Raw genomic sequence first — 14338 nt, 5'->3', positions numbered from 1 at the left:
TGTATTAATTATAGAAACAGGAAAGATATGTGAACGCATACAACCAACTTTTCCTCAACAATTTTAACAGTGAACAAAACAGTATGTAATATACAAGTACACAGCCATTTTCTGTTGTATTGTAGGCTTACAATAGAAACATCACACTTTCATTTTACAATATAATTAAATTAATGTATCGCAAAGTCATTAAAAACTTAACAACGTAACGATAAATTGTAGCACGAATGCTCGAATAAATTTAAAAGATACGGACAAACCTGGTGCCCTTTTACTGCAAAGTATTTGTAAAAAAAAAATATATATATAATGCACCGATTCGAATGAGTTAATCGCTGAGTCAAGACGCATACAATAGCACAATTATCATAATTTATTCCCCGCGGGCGATAAGTCCGTTCACTTCTGGTTGAAGGAATTCTGCTACGATAGCCGATACCATTTCGTTGAGAGTGCCTTTCAATTTGTTTAAATCCCTAAAAGCAAAATGTTACATCGTACAACGTGAAAATATTAAATTTCTACATACAAAGCAAGCTTTAAAAGTAGGCTGTAGAAAATATATCATTAAATTATAAATAAAGTACCAGTAGAATTAAATAAAGCAAGACAGGCATGAAGAATATTTTTGCAAATATGTAGTGCTCGCAAAGAACTTACTCTCCGGGTGATCCACACAATTCATTGTAGTATTTGATTTTGGGTTCCGTGCCACTGGTCCTTAAAGTACTAACCAATCCATTTTTAAATGTGAACGTGATCATTTGGCTAGATTTCGATACAGGCAGAACTGCCTTATTGTCGGGTTTCGTATTGTCGTATCCGGTTGTTAAGTCTCGAACGCCGCTTATTGTATACTTTCCTTTAAGAATTCCGGTTGGGTACTGCCATTAAACAAGTTAGAATTAATTATATTATTAGAATCTTTGCGTGAGAAAAGGGAAAAAAGCCTAGATAAAGAGCATAAGACTATATTGAGAATTTTCAAACGTCTTAAAAAGAATTCCTATTTTTTTATATGCATTAATATCTTGTTATTTGTTATTACTGATTGCGAGATGGCGAAAGAAGTGCAAATGAATCTGTTTTTCGGCCGAAGCAATTAACACAGTCCTGATTAATACAGTAATTAAGAGAAACTTATCTTGAGTATATACTTACTACTTGTATCTGTTTCATCCTCAAGAAATGGTGTGAGATGATATAACGATAATACTACTGGAATAAACAAAACAGCGAGAAGCACGGAAGGCAGTAGCGTTAATGATATAACAACTACGTTTGTATACTTGCCGTAGACACTATTATTTGTCATCTTAACAAGCATTGGTACAGAAACGAGAGAGAGAGAGAAAAGAAAAGGAAAATGTAAATTAAGCAAATTCCTTTAGCAAGTAATTTTGCTCGACTGTTATTATATACACGCCCAAGAAAAAAGTAGTTAATGCACTACAATACAAATCAATTTGTTAGACATAAATATAATTGAGCACCAAGGTGTAATAAATCCAAACCAAAAACTGAACCAAGAGAATAACTTTCAATACACACCACTTTACGTTTTACATCGTGTTTATTATTAATTTATCACGAGAGAACAGCGATAAAGCGCCATTGTCGACACAACTGTCACCTAGGATGACACATGCAGAAATACATCGGCGCGTCGAGCTTTATTACACTTTCAAAGCGGTTAGGCCAGTTTACGCTACCTCATGCATCACACATATACTTGTTGACCTTGCGAGGCATATACCATTAGACGCAAATTAGAATACCGCTTATAAAAGCCGGCGCTCGCCGTTGTATTCGCGGGAGAAAACTAGCTTTACATAATCTCTGCTACATCTCTATATCAAGTATATTTTTACACCGTTTGAAAGATATCTCGTTTTTGCTAATCGGAACTGCTATCAGACACGGCTTGTCAGATAAGTCCTTTTATAAACGTCTTAAGTAACGTGTTTGCGAGTGACGCAACTGCACATGCTGTGCAAGATTTATTTTACGCATAAAATTTTATTTACAACTATTTACACGATTATGTACATTTTATTTTTTATTATTTTTTTTCATATCTTCAATGACATACTTTTTGTTGTATAGATATAAATCAAGTCGTCGAAGTGCCAACGTTATAGATGGCAATTCAGATTTAGCACAAATTAGCATGCAAGCTATTTTCCCAAACTTTATTATTAGACAGAAGAAAAGAATACCCCTTTTAGAACGCAATAGAAATTAAAATAGTACTCACTACATCCGGTTTTCCCGAATAATTCCTCAGTCGTTCAAATATCGCCTTGATGGTATCCGGATCGTGGCATATCCAATAGGAATTATCGCTGATATGATGGCCGTATCTGTGTATGTCGTGAAATAAATGGGATTTATTAATATTGCGTTAAAAATCTGTTTCAGACTTTACATAAACGTGACGTAACGTACTCCTCGTATATCTCCGCCAGCTTATCAGATAAGGTCAATCCTATCGTTTCGAGATAAGCCGCCAATTCGGCTACACGTACACCGGCGCTAATGCCATCCTTATCCAAGACCTTGGAGCCGCACATGAAGCCTATAGCCTCTTCGTACGCGAACAAAATGTCCTTATTATCCTTCATTAGTTCTATAGCTTTGTTGCCCATCCATTTGAAGCCCGTCAGAGTTTCCTACCAAACGATATTCTTTTGAAACTTATATTATCCAATTTTTTTGCTGTATACATATATATATATATATGTTAAAGTACAAACCTCGAAATTAAAACCTTCTTTCTTACCCATTGAAGCTAGGATTTTGCTGGAAACGGTGGACGCTAACATGTACGTGTTACTCATATCGATATCGGGATGTATCACTTGATAAGCGTGAGTCATCCACCAACCCAGTAACGCGCCAAGTTCATTTCCAGAGAAGACGTGCCATTCCCCGCTGTAAGCACAATGAAAATGCATTCTCATCTATTGCCCGTTCCATCAACAGTTCAATCTAAATTTATTGCGAGTTCGCAAATACCTCTCCGTCTTCGTCGCGCACGCAAGTCTATCGGCGTCGGGATCGTTGGCGAGTATCACGGACGAGTCGTTTCTATTTGCCGTCTTTATGCTAAGATCCAGAGCGCTCTTTCCTTCCTCCGGATTCGGAAATTTCACCGTGGGAAATTCCGGATCCGGCAGCTTTTGCTCCTCCACTGTTACAAACGGCTGTGAAGCAAACAGGACGATGAGTATCCGTTTGTTTTCTCGAAAAACGTTGAAACTGCGTTTCGGTATACAAAGTGTGCTACCTTAAAGTTTGCTGCCTCAAACGCGGCGATCATATACTCCTGTCCAACACCGTGCATAGCGGTGTACGTGAATTTCAACGGGGTATTTCTATTGACCTCGGGATACAGAACGTTATCCTTTAAGTCTCGATAGTAGTGCTGCATAATCTCGTCTTGTGGATCTTTGTAGTAGGAGCTCTCGTAGATCTCGCTCACGTCCCACGAGGACTCGAGCGGCACGAGATTGTTCAGAATGTAGCTTTGAATCTTCTTGTCGTGCGGCGAGATGATCTGCGCCCCGTTCTCCCAGTAGACTTTGTATCCATTGTCGTCTTTGGGATTGTGAGAGGCGGTCACCATGATGCCGGCCGCGCACTTGTATCTCAGAATAGCGTAAGGTATAAACGGCGTGGGGCATATCTTCGAAAATAAATAAACCTTAATGCCGTTGGCTATGAGGATTGCAGCGGTCAATTCGGCAAACCTGAAAGATTAACAGAGATCCTCGATATACATCTCGAGTTGGATCACAGTACAGCCGCGAACGGGGCTGTACTCACCTTTTGCTGTTGTAACGACCGTCGTATCCTATCACGACGCCTTTCAGCGCGACATCGAATATCGTGTCCGTCAAATACTTGATTAATCCTTGACCGGTTTGCACGATGACTAAATCATTCATTTGGCTGTAGCCCGGTCCCATACGGCCCCTGAGACCCGCGGTGCCAAATTCGAGTCTCTTGAGAAACAGCTTTGACAATACTTTGATCTGCCCCTTGTCCAAGTACTCGAGTATCTCATCCTCTGCTTTCGGATCCTGCCATAAATCAAGAATCAAAATGATACAATTAAAATATAAATATTAATAAAAGAAGTAAAAAAGGGCCAACGAGCCAAAGCTTGGGTGTTATATCGCTCATATATATTGGATACTCAATTGGATATTCAATACATATTGGAGCGATATAACACCCAAGCTTTGGCTCGTTGGCCCATTATTTGAATAACAATTTGTTATTCAAATAATGAATTTGTTAAATTAATAAATACATATTGGAGCGATATAACACCCAAGCTTTGGCTCATTGGCCCTTTTTTACTTCTTTTATTAATATTGGAATAATTTGGAGCCTTGACTTTAAATTTTATTTTAATTTTAAAATATAAATGTAACTTGAGTGCATTTATCGCGATTACAAATTATCATATTGAAAATAAAATCCTGAATTTATTAGCCAGATATATACCTTGTTCCACTGCAGCCATTCGGCGATCTTGCTGTCCAAATTACTGTCGCCGGTGTTCGCCAAACGGACAGCCATGGTGCTTCAAGCTAAACAGGTGAATTACAGGTCCTTCTTGATCGAGTCCTCGCGACTCGTTTATCAACGTAACTCTTCTCTCCGATAAGCGGAAGCGTCCGAATTACTCCTGCGCCCGCAGCGTGGTCCACTTTCTCCAAATTTTCTGTAATCCGCATACGCAACACATCGTGTTCGAGATTAGGGCACGCGGGGTTGTGCAATATCGACGATAATTATTCAGATAAGACAGAAGAGCGTACTCGAGTGATAACGGGTAATGTGCAATTTCTCCTCGTCCCGCTATCTATAATCCCGTATCGATCGAAGTGGTCTCATTGATATCGCGGCGCGGCGAAGTAAAAACGCGTACGCGTCTCACGCTCGTACATCATTCGTTCCCGAAACGCGGTCGTATAGGTTACGCGAGTGTCGCCGCGCGACTTCCCGCCGCGTACCCTCGCGGCATCCGTTTGTTATCCCAGGCACCGTGAAATTGTCTCGTCTCTAATCGCGCCTAATTGAGAAGCTCGAGGGAGCGGAAGATGCGTTTGAATTTACCTCCAATCTCGGGGGGAGGCGGCTAACGTCAAACCGTCAAAGGCAATATAGGCCTCCTCTGCTCCGAAAGACGCCGGGGACGGCGTGATCCATCGATAAGGGAAGATATCGGCGGCAATAATGTGCGGCCCGTCGAGTACACGCGCGGTTTTATCGCGCGGCGCGCATATATATATATATAATATATTTGCACAAATGTGACAGAGCTGAGCCTTGACGGTTTTTTTTTCTTTTTTTCCTTACTCCGACCACGTGCGACACGGCGTGAACGTTTCCGCGGTTTCACGCGTATTACCGTCCCCCGCATATCAAGTAAAGCGATCGATTGTCGCGATACAATCTCTCTCTTTTTTTTTTCTGAATAATCGCTTACGATACGCGGGCGTGACAAAGGCGCGCGTGCGAACGCGGTGCGCAGTTAGGTGAGCGATAAAAACGTCACATGTCTCGCCGTTTTCTTTCATAATGTTGAATAAAATGAATAAAATAATTTGCAGGCTCGGCTCCCAGGAACGTACATACAACACATTCTGCGTCGCGTACACATGCCTCGTGTGTCTGAAGTCAGCCACGATCAACGGTCGAGATTAGATTTGTTTTTTTTTTATATATAGCGAAATTTTATGTATTTTTCGCCTTTCTTCTTTTTCTCTCCTCTCCAGTCATGTAGTCCATTTCAAGCTCAGACAGTGAAATGAGCGCAGCCACAAATAAAGCGGTTTTCTTGGAATCAATATAAGGACACGATCGACATATGATATGATACACTGAAACTCCCATTAATTAGTCTAATTGACTTTCTACTTCTACTTGACAGATCTGTTCGTTTATAGAATAATTTTTTAATCGGGTCCAAATTTCCTGTATTATTGCGACTGTATTGTTGGAAGACAGCCGGCCCTGCGTAATTTTTTGCGGCCATCTTTCTGGGCGCCCGGAGAATAATTGAGGACATTATCGACTATCGATATAATTTTAATTTAGCTCGCACGTAATCCCAGATAACCACGTAGATTCACGATTGTCACACAGATGCTTCGTAAATCGACATATTTATTTATGACGCAGTAAATAATATGACGCTGCATCTTTTCCACCGTTATCATCCGCGCGGATAACATAAAGTCGAGATCTCCGTTTCCTGCATTCGCAATATTTAATTTATTTTCTTTTCTCCTATGATACATCATGGAATGACAGGCTTGTGCTTTTGAAAATTCGGCATCTCAGTGACCGGGCGTTTTTTTGACCAAAAAAACCGAGTGTTCATTCACATACGCATGTATACGTATGACGTATGTGTGTATGTACAGCAGTGTGTAGTTGCTTGCTCAACATACGCATACAAGTTACCGCGTGAGGAGCTGACGCGCGAAAGTGAAGGTCTAGGGCACACGACCAAAGAGATTACATATACACACACAACGCCACGCGGCGAGCGAGTCGCGCGGGATCGCGCGAGAGGGCGCCGGTGATCGTCATCGAGGAGCAATCGAGGAGACACACTCGGGGCGCCCACGTATGTTTTCCCGAGGAGGTGTTGTTGCGCCTTGTTGCGCCTCGTTTTTACACGCATCCGCCGCGACGGCATTGTCGTTCCCGTCGACGTCGCGGTTTTTTTTTTTTTAATCGGTTTATTAAGTCGGGTAAGATCTAATGTACGCAAGCCTGTGTGACCTGATCGCGTCGGCGATCCGCACAGGGGACGTCCGTCTCCCCCATTCACCTATTTGTCCTCTCGCTCTTTTTTCCCCTCCCTTTTCCCTCCCGCGGCGCTCCCGATAATCGCTGTTTTTCTCTCCGTGTTATCGTTCTTCTTGCGCGTGTCGCGCAATGCCAACGTCGCGCCGCCGACGATGTCGCGGATTTCGGCTGTCACGTAGGTCACCCCCCGCACGGAATCCGCGCCGCCCCGCGCGTTCAGAGTCTCTCTCTCTCTCTCTCTCTCTCTCTCTCGTGAGTTTTCCCGCTCCGTTCCGCGAAATCTTTTCTCGGAGCCGTCTCGCGGGGGAAGACAAAACCCCTTCGGGTCTTGCCCCGTTCTCGTGTTCCGCGACACGCGACAAACAACTCCGAGCGACCGCGCGACTACGCTCATCCGATACGGTATTTCGTAAACACGCGAGCGCAGCCATTGGCCGTCCCGTTCTGTCGGGTTTCGAGCGTACACACGGTGCGATATTCGGCAATATGGTCGTGTGCGTAAGGGAAGTACCTCTCTGATTTTAGATCTCAGCGTCGTAGGTAGTTGTCCGAGCCCCGTCATCCCCGCCGAGTCCTTCGACCCCGCCGAGATCCACCGCCGACCATGAGCTGCGTGCGCTGCTGCCTGATCGGCGCGGGTCGCTTAGCTTCCTCGAACCATGTCATCAGTCATGGTGAGTAATGTTTGCGAACACAGAACCTATGTGTGTCTATCTTGAGTTAACAGCTGAAATTGTCGAGCTATTGAAAGGGATGACGTTGGCAACTGGAGATTTAATGAGACGTTATTGCTTGCGATTGCGACAGTGCACAAGATCGTCAGGGTCGTCGTGGCCAGCAGAGCTCTGACGATCAGCGGCAGCTTGGGCAAGACCCCGACGGAGCCCACGCCACCCTCCAAAGACACCGTCTCGCCCAGCGGATCCTCGAGCGGTGGTGGCACCGGTGGCGGGAAGAAAAACACACTCACCTGTCCCAAGTGCGGAGATCCCTGCACGCACGTCGAGACGTTTGTCTGTAAGCAGAACGGTTGTTGAGTTTGGAGTTTAAAGAGTTCGTAACGCGCGTCAGGTTGTCCGTAGTCCACCGCGAAGACTTGTATTTACGTTCAGATCTTTATACATGTATACTAATGTTACATTCTAACGCAGCATCTACCATTTTTACAAATAACACAGCATCCACGAGATTCGTCAAGTGCGAGAAGTGCCATCATTTCTTCGTTGTGCTGTCGGAGATCGACTCGAAGAGGAGTTTGAAGGAGGCGCTCAGGCCGGAGGATGGCAAGCAAGGATTCTACAGGAAGCCGCCTCCACCACCGAAGAAGGTAAGGTGGTTTTAATTCTGATTAATTTGTATAATTACATATACAGATTTTATTAATAAAACAAAATGCGTTTCGATTCTATTTTAGTTTCAAGAAAAAATAATGCAATGTGATATTTTCAGATATTTGAGTATCTGAACAAACACGTTGTGGGCCAGGAATATGCGAAGAAGGTGCTGAGTGTTGCCGTCTACAATCACTACAAGCGAATTTACAACAATCTGCCAATCCAAAACTCGCAGGCGCAAACTAATGTCAATCCGGTCAGCACGCAGGAGACAAATCATCCCTTCACTCATAGAGGTCTTCAACGTAAATAACAGTGCCCCAGTATTGTAAATTGTTAAGAAATAAAATATGTAATCTGCATATTATAATTGGAACTTCTCATAAAATTGAAATATAGTTTAAAACTAATTTAATTAATGATTTCTTACAATAGTGAAGCAGATTGCGATTCGATGCAGCAATATAATTCCCATAATATGCTCCCTCATAGAAAAAATATATTACTTCATGCGATTATCGTAAAATGTCTTTTTTTTTGCTGCAGACTTACTGCATATATCAGGCATCGGAAATCCGTTTCCAGGAGTCGGGTTCCAGCATACAGTCAATCCGGGAAGCGAGCAGAAAGCGAGCAGCCAGTCGGCGCCTGGATCGGCTATACTGGACAGCAAGCAGCATCAGTTGAAACTGGAAAAGAGCAACATACTGCTGCTCGGGCCTACGGGCTCTGGCAAAACGTTGCTCGCGCAAACGATAGCGCAGTGCCTGGACGTCCCGTTCGCCATCTGTGATTGCACCACTCTCACGCAGGCCGGCTACGTCGGCGAGGACATCGAGAGTGTCATAGCTAAGCTGCTGCAGGACGCCAACTACGTGGTGGATCGCGCTCAGATGGGCATCGTCTTCTTGGACGAGGTCGACAAGATAGGCGCTATCCCCGGTATCCATCAGCTGCGCGACGTCGGCGGGGAGGGTGTGCAGCAGGGGATGCTGAAGATGTTGGAGGGAACGATAGTGAACGTACCGGAGAGGAATAGCTCGAGAAAGTTGCGGGGGGAGATGCTTCAAGTGGACACTACGAATATCCTTTTCGTCGCGTCGGGTGCGTACAGCGGTCTGGACAGGTTGATAGCGCGACGCAAGTCGGAAAAATATCTCGGATTTGGTGCGACGCCCGCGATCAAGAACCCGGGCAGGCGGGCGGCGACTTTGGCCGATGTCGCCAACATGTCACCTTCCACCGAGAGAGACAACAAGGAGAAGGACATGCTGTTGCAACAGGTGGAAGCGAGAGATCTCATCGACTTCGGCATGATACCTGAATTCGTTGGCAGATTCCCCGTGCTCGTGCCTTTCCATACCCTCGACAAGGAGATGCTAACGAGAATTCTCACCGAACCGAAAAATGCCATCGTACCTCAATATCAGATGTTATTCTCGATGGACAAGGTAGAGCTTAATAATTTCACCTTCATGATAGTATCAAGACATAGATAGCATCAAGACTGAATCTGTTTGAATTAAAAAATCACAATAGTTGTTAATTGGAAATCAAATTCTAACAAATTGTATTGGATTTACGCAGGTGGAGCTGACGTTTGACGTACATGCATTGAATGCAATTGCCTCTTTGGCAATGGCAAAGAAAACGGGAGCGCGGGGTTTGCGAGCTATAATGGAATCGCTGCTTTTGGAGCCTATGTTCGAAGTACCGGGGAGCGACATAGTGTCCGTTCACATTACCGAACAGTGCGTGAAGGGCGTCGAAAAGCCTCAATATGTAAAACGAGACGACAGCAATTACGACGACGTTCAGCAGGCGCAGCATGTACATAATTAACAAATAATTAAGGAATGCGACACTTTGGTATAACTGTTCCCTTATCGGTAGATAAACAATTTTTTAGACGAAAATTAAATTAAAACATTCGCGTACAAATCGCTATTTTAATTATTTTATAATGGATATAATATATTCTATATTATATCCATTATATATTATAATGGATATAATATATTCTATATGTATATATATATATATATATATATATATATACACATGAATAATTATTTCATGTAAAAAGAAAATAATATGAGAACAACGCATACATAGTTTTCAAACTGTCCTGTATATTTAGTATTTAGAATATTTTTTAAATTATAATTAATTTTTTGCTACATTGAATTTCTATCGATTTTGGATATTTTATGTACAATATTGGACATATTGTTTGCTGCATTATTAATTATACATATATTTTTGAACGTACCAAAGGAAGGAATATATGTAGATACATGTACTCCTTCATATATATATATATTTTTGTTTCAAAGAATCTCGAAAATTATTTTATAATAAATCCACATCTGTTGCAAATAACAATAATAGATATGTGAATGCCAATATATTTAATTACTTGATTTCATGATAAGAATAATATCGCAAACTGTAAGTCCTGTATCTTATGTTTTGCCCACTTGGAACATGCATTATATAAATACCTCTTCCAAGAGAAAGTGTCGCATAAAAGTATAGACAATGTCAGAATAATGAAAATATACAGACCTAATTCTTACTTGACAATGAGAGAAGTGTAAATAAATTTTGTATCGTTTAATTCATTCATATTGCAGGAAAAGTCAAAAAGTACATAATAGCATTCCACTCAAGTTCATCCAATCAAGTTTTGCATCCTGCATGCATTTATTGATGGTAACATCGAAAGTAAAACGGCGTAATACAGGCGTTCATATCTAGTGATATAATATCATAAAGAGATTAATGAAATTAAAATATATATGCACATTCATATCAGCGTCATTGAATCCAATTTGGCAATTTAAATGCTACAAATTTGATGCGATGAAACGAACTTCCATTATGATGTAAATTGATACAATTCACACTGACCTAAGGTACGGAAACAAAAAATTTGAATCGATTAAATACAAAATTGTAAAAGGCCGTATAATAAAGAGGATTTTAATGTCACCACTCATAAATTTTCCTATATTGTCATGCCAGGATTGTAAAGAGATTGCTATTGTTACGCGTTGTTTAAGAAAAAAAATTAAGAAAAAGATCATCCTTGTAGTACAATAATTTTAATAAACATAATGTTAGTACTCGTTCTCTCGACAATGGGATAACATCAATCAACAAGAGAAGACGAAAAGAAAGTGAAGAACAATATAAAAAAAAAAACTTATTTTTGTCGAAATACAATAGGTAGAAGTGTTTATGTGTAATATATTGTACATAGCATGGCAGATTAGTGGAAAGGAAGGTGTGTATGATATGCGAATTTATCCATTTGACCATAGAGTATATACATCTTTGCTAATTACTGCTAATTTACTTACTGATTATAAAACTATACAAAAGAAGAAAGAAAAAAAAACCAGGCTGTGCAAAATATAACACCGAGTGAAGACACTTGCATAGAATTTTTTTCCTAACTCTTTCACAGTGATCTGATGTCCTATAGATAGTAATTCTGTATTTGTAATAAATGTACGATATGCAACTGCAGTATATACTTGGATTTATTTACCTTGTAAACAATTTATATACCGATGTACATAAATAATCCTAAAGTTACACATAAATCGCATTACATAATACATATGTAGAAATTACTGAAAATGACTTACGAGATTGAGATCTACAAATATTGTCCATATTTTTATACTTAACGTTCTAAGAATTTTTATTTAGAACTCTATTTCCTTTAATCTTTTAATTGTAAAATGCATTAATCCGCATTAATTGTAAAATGTACATGATGATAGATGACGAAAACTCTTATTATCAACTGCATAGAAAAAATAACGTTTTGTAATCTACAGCATCATATCTTCATGTTCAAAATCATCAAAGAACTTGGAAATTATCTTTGTCTAAATTGTATCTTTTACAATCATTAATAAAGGCAAATAATAAATAATTCTCTATTATTTTACATTTTTTGTTAGAAGTCTTTTACATTTTGTCATAAATATGATGATTTTGGTTTTATTGATTTATTGTTAAGATTATCAAATGCACATTATTTACTTTTAAATATTACTTTTATAAAGAAACACGATTAAATCTGAATAATTCAAGTTAACATTTATACTAAATTCATTATCATATGTGTATTATTCTGTTTCGTTTATACAGCTTTGTAAGTATTAATTAATAGTTCCCATCGGCGGGAAGTTTCGAGAAAGATAATGAAAGCAAAAATCTCACTGAAGAATCTGCCATAATCAAATAATCTTGGTGCTATGTTACGTGCCGCGACGCAACGACGCCGCACTTTATCGATAGGTCCTCTTCAGTCCCTAAGCTGACCCTATGTTTGGGTCCGTAACCCAATATGCCTAACCGTAATAAACATAAGTACTTATACCCTTCGATATCTACTGTTTATTTACTTTATATAAACGCTCCACTCGCGAGACTCTAAACGAAGATCTCTCTTGAGCGAACAGTTAGTTAGTTCTGTGTCGTCTCTCGTAGCGAATACACCTCGCTTTATAATTGTCCAGAATAAAGTATTTCGTAAGTGAACAGTTGTCTATTTACTTTGATACCTTACGTGGCTTCGGCTTCGTAACAGCTATCGAAAAGCGTTTGAAAAGCAAGCGAAGAAACTGCGAAGTTTTTAATAATTTCTTCTCATGGCTCAATAAAAAAATTACTCAGTGTCCTACATGTACTTGAAGAATTTTATTCAATGCTATTGCATTATTCTATCTGTATCGTACATACCTTATTGTAAAAATGTAAAACAACTCCAACCCCAAAAGATGTATAGCATCCGGTGTTGTAAAACAAGAATGATGTAATTCATGTAATAGCGCTGAGGGTCTTGAATTTCCTGAACACGCCTTGTACGAAATAGTGACGATAGGCTGTGAAATCGTGGAGATTATTGTTATTGTGCAGCAACGCCAGTAACGGCCGCACTACTATCAGCCAATAATAGGTATTCTTTTTAGCTGAATTTCATGCACGGATAAAAAAACCAGCCATGTTCGATTGGATAGACTGATCAAAACAGACCCAATTGAGGACTGAGCAAGGATTCGACCGCGATCCACTGAGGTGGATGTCTGTGGCGGAGTGATTCTGGAATCTTCTAAAATCTTCGCGGTATAGTATCTCACCACGCTGAATCTCAGTGCCGTTTGGAAGTTAGATCGTATCACACGTCCGCCTGGGTGTAGGTTCCACAAAAAAAAGAAGAAAGAAGAAGGGGACTGAGCAAGTAGAAGGTCTTTTGCGTCCTGCGAATGTTTATGTTAAGTAACATACATTAAACTGCATAATCCAACTAGGAACCCAACAAGTGCATAACGCAAATAACAGTGTCCACGAGATTTGTCAAGTGCAAGTGCCGTCATTTCTTCGTTGCGATGCAAAAAAACGATTTGAAGACTTCGACGGAGGCAATCGGGTCGAAAAGTCCATCTCCGAAAGAAGTAAATTATAGCAATTTAATTCTGATTATTTAATTTATAATTATGAGTATGCAGATTTTCTTTTTAAATAAAATCATTGCGATACGTTCCGACTTTAGAAACAAGAAATAACGATACAATAATGTGATATTTTCAGATATTCGAGTATCTGAACAAACACGTTGCGGGCCAGGAGTATGCGAAGAAGATGCTGAGTGTCGCCGTTTACAACCACTACAAGCGGATTTCCAACGTGTCAGTTCAAGAGTCGCAGACACAAACTAATGGTAAGTCAGTCAATACGCAAGAGATAAATCTTCATTAACCCTAGATATATACACTGTTTTTTTGACGACGTCATATGTACACGTGGGTCCCGGGGACCTCATTCATATGTACTCTAGTAAAAATGGATATATTTCAATTAATTTTTTTCAATCGATAGAGAATCGACCAAGAAACAAGCCCATAATGTTTAAAAGTCGATAGAATTAAGGAGCTTCAAGATATACGGGTTCAAAGAAAAAGGAATGTTCAAAAACGCGAAAAAATCGCGATTTAGCATCTTTTTCAAAAAATCATATCTCTTTTGTTTATAGACCGATTTGAAAAATCTTTGAAAATTCTGAAAGGGCATACTTGAAATAGTAATAAAAAAATTTGGCGATCCGATATTTTAATTTTTTAACAAAATTGCAAAGATCGGAAGAGCACACG

At 40.2% G+C, this 14338-nt stretch overlaps 3 protein-coding genes across 7 annotated transcripts in view; 2 read left to right on the top strand and 1 right to left on the bottom strand.

Moving 5' to 3' along the window:
• Window positions 1-48: 48 nt before the first annotated feature.
• Window positions 49-7433, bottom strand: LOC105451485 (phosphoglucomutase-2). Of its 3 annotated transcripts, none has more exons than XM_011691957.1 (10): window positions 7346-7433; window positions 4516-4735; window positions 3829-4085; window positions 3290-3752; window positions 3019-3206; window positions 2757-2934; window positions 2449-2672; window positions 2258-2363; window positions 661-884; window positions 49-476 (listed from the first exon to the last, which is right to left on the bottom strand). In XM_011691957.1, the coding sequence occupies exons 2-10, from the start codon at window positions 4588-4590 to the stop codon at window positions 374-376; spliced, it is 1818 nt and encodes a 605-aa protein (XP_011690259.1). In that variant the 5' UTR covers window positions 4591-4735; window positions 7346-7433; the 3' UTR covers window positions 49-373. The 3 variants fall into 3 exon arrangements, with proteins under 3 accessions (XP_011690259.1, XP_011690257.1, XP_011690258.1); XM_011691955.1 differs by lacking the exon at window positions 7346-7433 and adding an exon at window positions 5131-5613; XM_011691956.1 differs by lacking the exon at window positions 7346-7433 and adding an exon at window positions 4833-5077.
• Window positions 7422-10084, top strand: LOC105451486 (ATP-dependent Clp protease ATP-binding subunit clpX-like, mitochondrial). 2 transcript variants are annotated; one of them, XM_011691959.1, is made up of 6 exons: window positions 7422-7508; window positions 7642-7851; window positions 8013-8161; window positions 8284-8464; window positions 8715-9619; window positions 9756-10084. In XM_011691959.1, the coding sequence occupies exons 1-6, from the start codon at window positions 7439-7441 to the stop codon at window positions 10008-10010; spliced, it is 1770 nt and encodes a 589-aa protein (XP_011690261.1). In that variant the 5' UTR covers window positions 7422-7438; the 3' UTR covers window positions 10011-10084. The 2 variants fall into 2 exon arrangements, with proteins under 2 accessions (XP_011690261.1, XP_011690260.1); XM_011691958.1 differs by having other exon boundaries at window positions 8284-8473.
• Window positions 10085-12498: 2414 nt separating this feature from the next.
• The window catches only part of LOC105451483 (ATP-dependent Clp protease ATP-binding subunit clpX-like, mitochondrial), a 3182-nt gene continuing 1342 nt past the window's right edge, over window positions 12499-14338 (top strand). The window contains exons 1-3 of one of the 2 annotated variants that reach the window (XM_011691951.1): window positions 12499-13435; window positions 13499-13642; window positions 13779-13908. In XM_011691951.1, the coding sequence (XP_011690253.1) occupies window positions 13577-13642; window positions 13779-13908 (196 nt within the window). In that variant the 5' untranslated portion in view covers window positions 12499-13435; window positions 13499-13576. Of the gene's footprint in view, window positions 13643-13778; window positions 13909-14338 lie in introns of both variants that reach the window. The other variant, XM_011691950.1, reaches the window with a different exon arrangement.

Source organism: Wasmannia auropunctata, unplaced genomic scaffold (genome assembly GCF_000956235.1).
Source record: "Wasmannia auropunctata unplaced genomic scaffold, wasmannia.A_1.0 LD336051.1, whole genome shotgun sequence".
In the NCBI taxonomy this organism is placed as follows: Eukaryota; Metazoa; Arthropoda; class Insecta; order Hymenoptera; family Formicidae; genus Wasmannia; species Wasmannia auropunctata.
This window is presented reverse-complemented; position numbering and strand designations above follow the sequence as displayed.

Excerpts from the sequence above, each read along its gene's own strand:
- LOC105451486 (XM_011691958.1), top strand. The coding sequence starts at position 7,439 with ATGAGCTGCGTGCGCTGCTGCCTGATCGGCGCGGGTCGCTTAGCTTCC. Across the intron at positions 7,852-8,012 it reads GCACGTCGAGACGTTTGTCT|CATCCACGAGATTCGTCAAG; the intron begins GTAAGCAGAACG and ends CAAATAACACAG. Across the intron at positions 9,620-9,755 it reads TGTTATTCTCGATGGACAAG|GTGGAGCTGACGTTTGACGT; the intron begins GTAGAGCTTAAT and ends GGATTTACGCAG.
- LOC105451485 (XM_011691957.1), bottom strand. The coding sequence starts at position 4,590 with ATGGCTGTCCGTTTGGCGAACACCGGCGACAGTAATTTGGACAGCAAG. Across the intron at positions 2,935-3,018 it reads TGCGCGACGAAGACGGAGAG|CGGGGAATGGCACGTCTTCT; the intron begins GTATTTGCGAAC and ends TTGTGCTTACAG. Across the intron at positions 2,364-2,448 it reads CTGGCGGAGATATACGAGGA|ATACGGCCATCATATCAGCG; the intron begins GTACGTTACGTC and ends CGACATACACAG.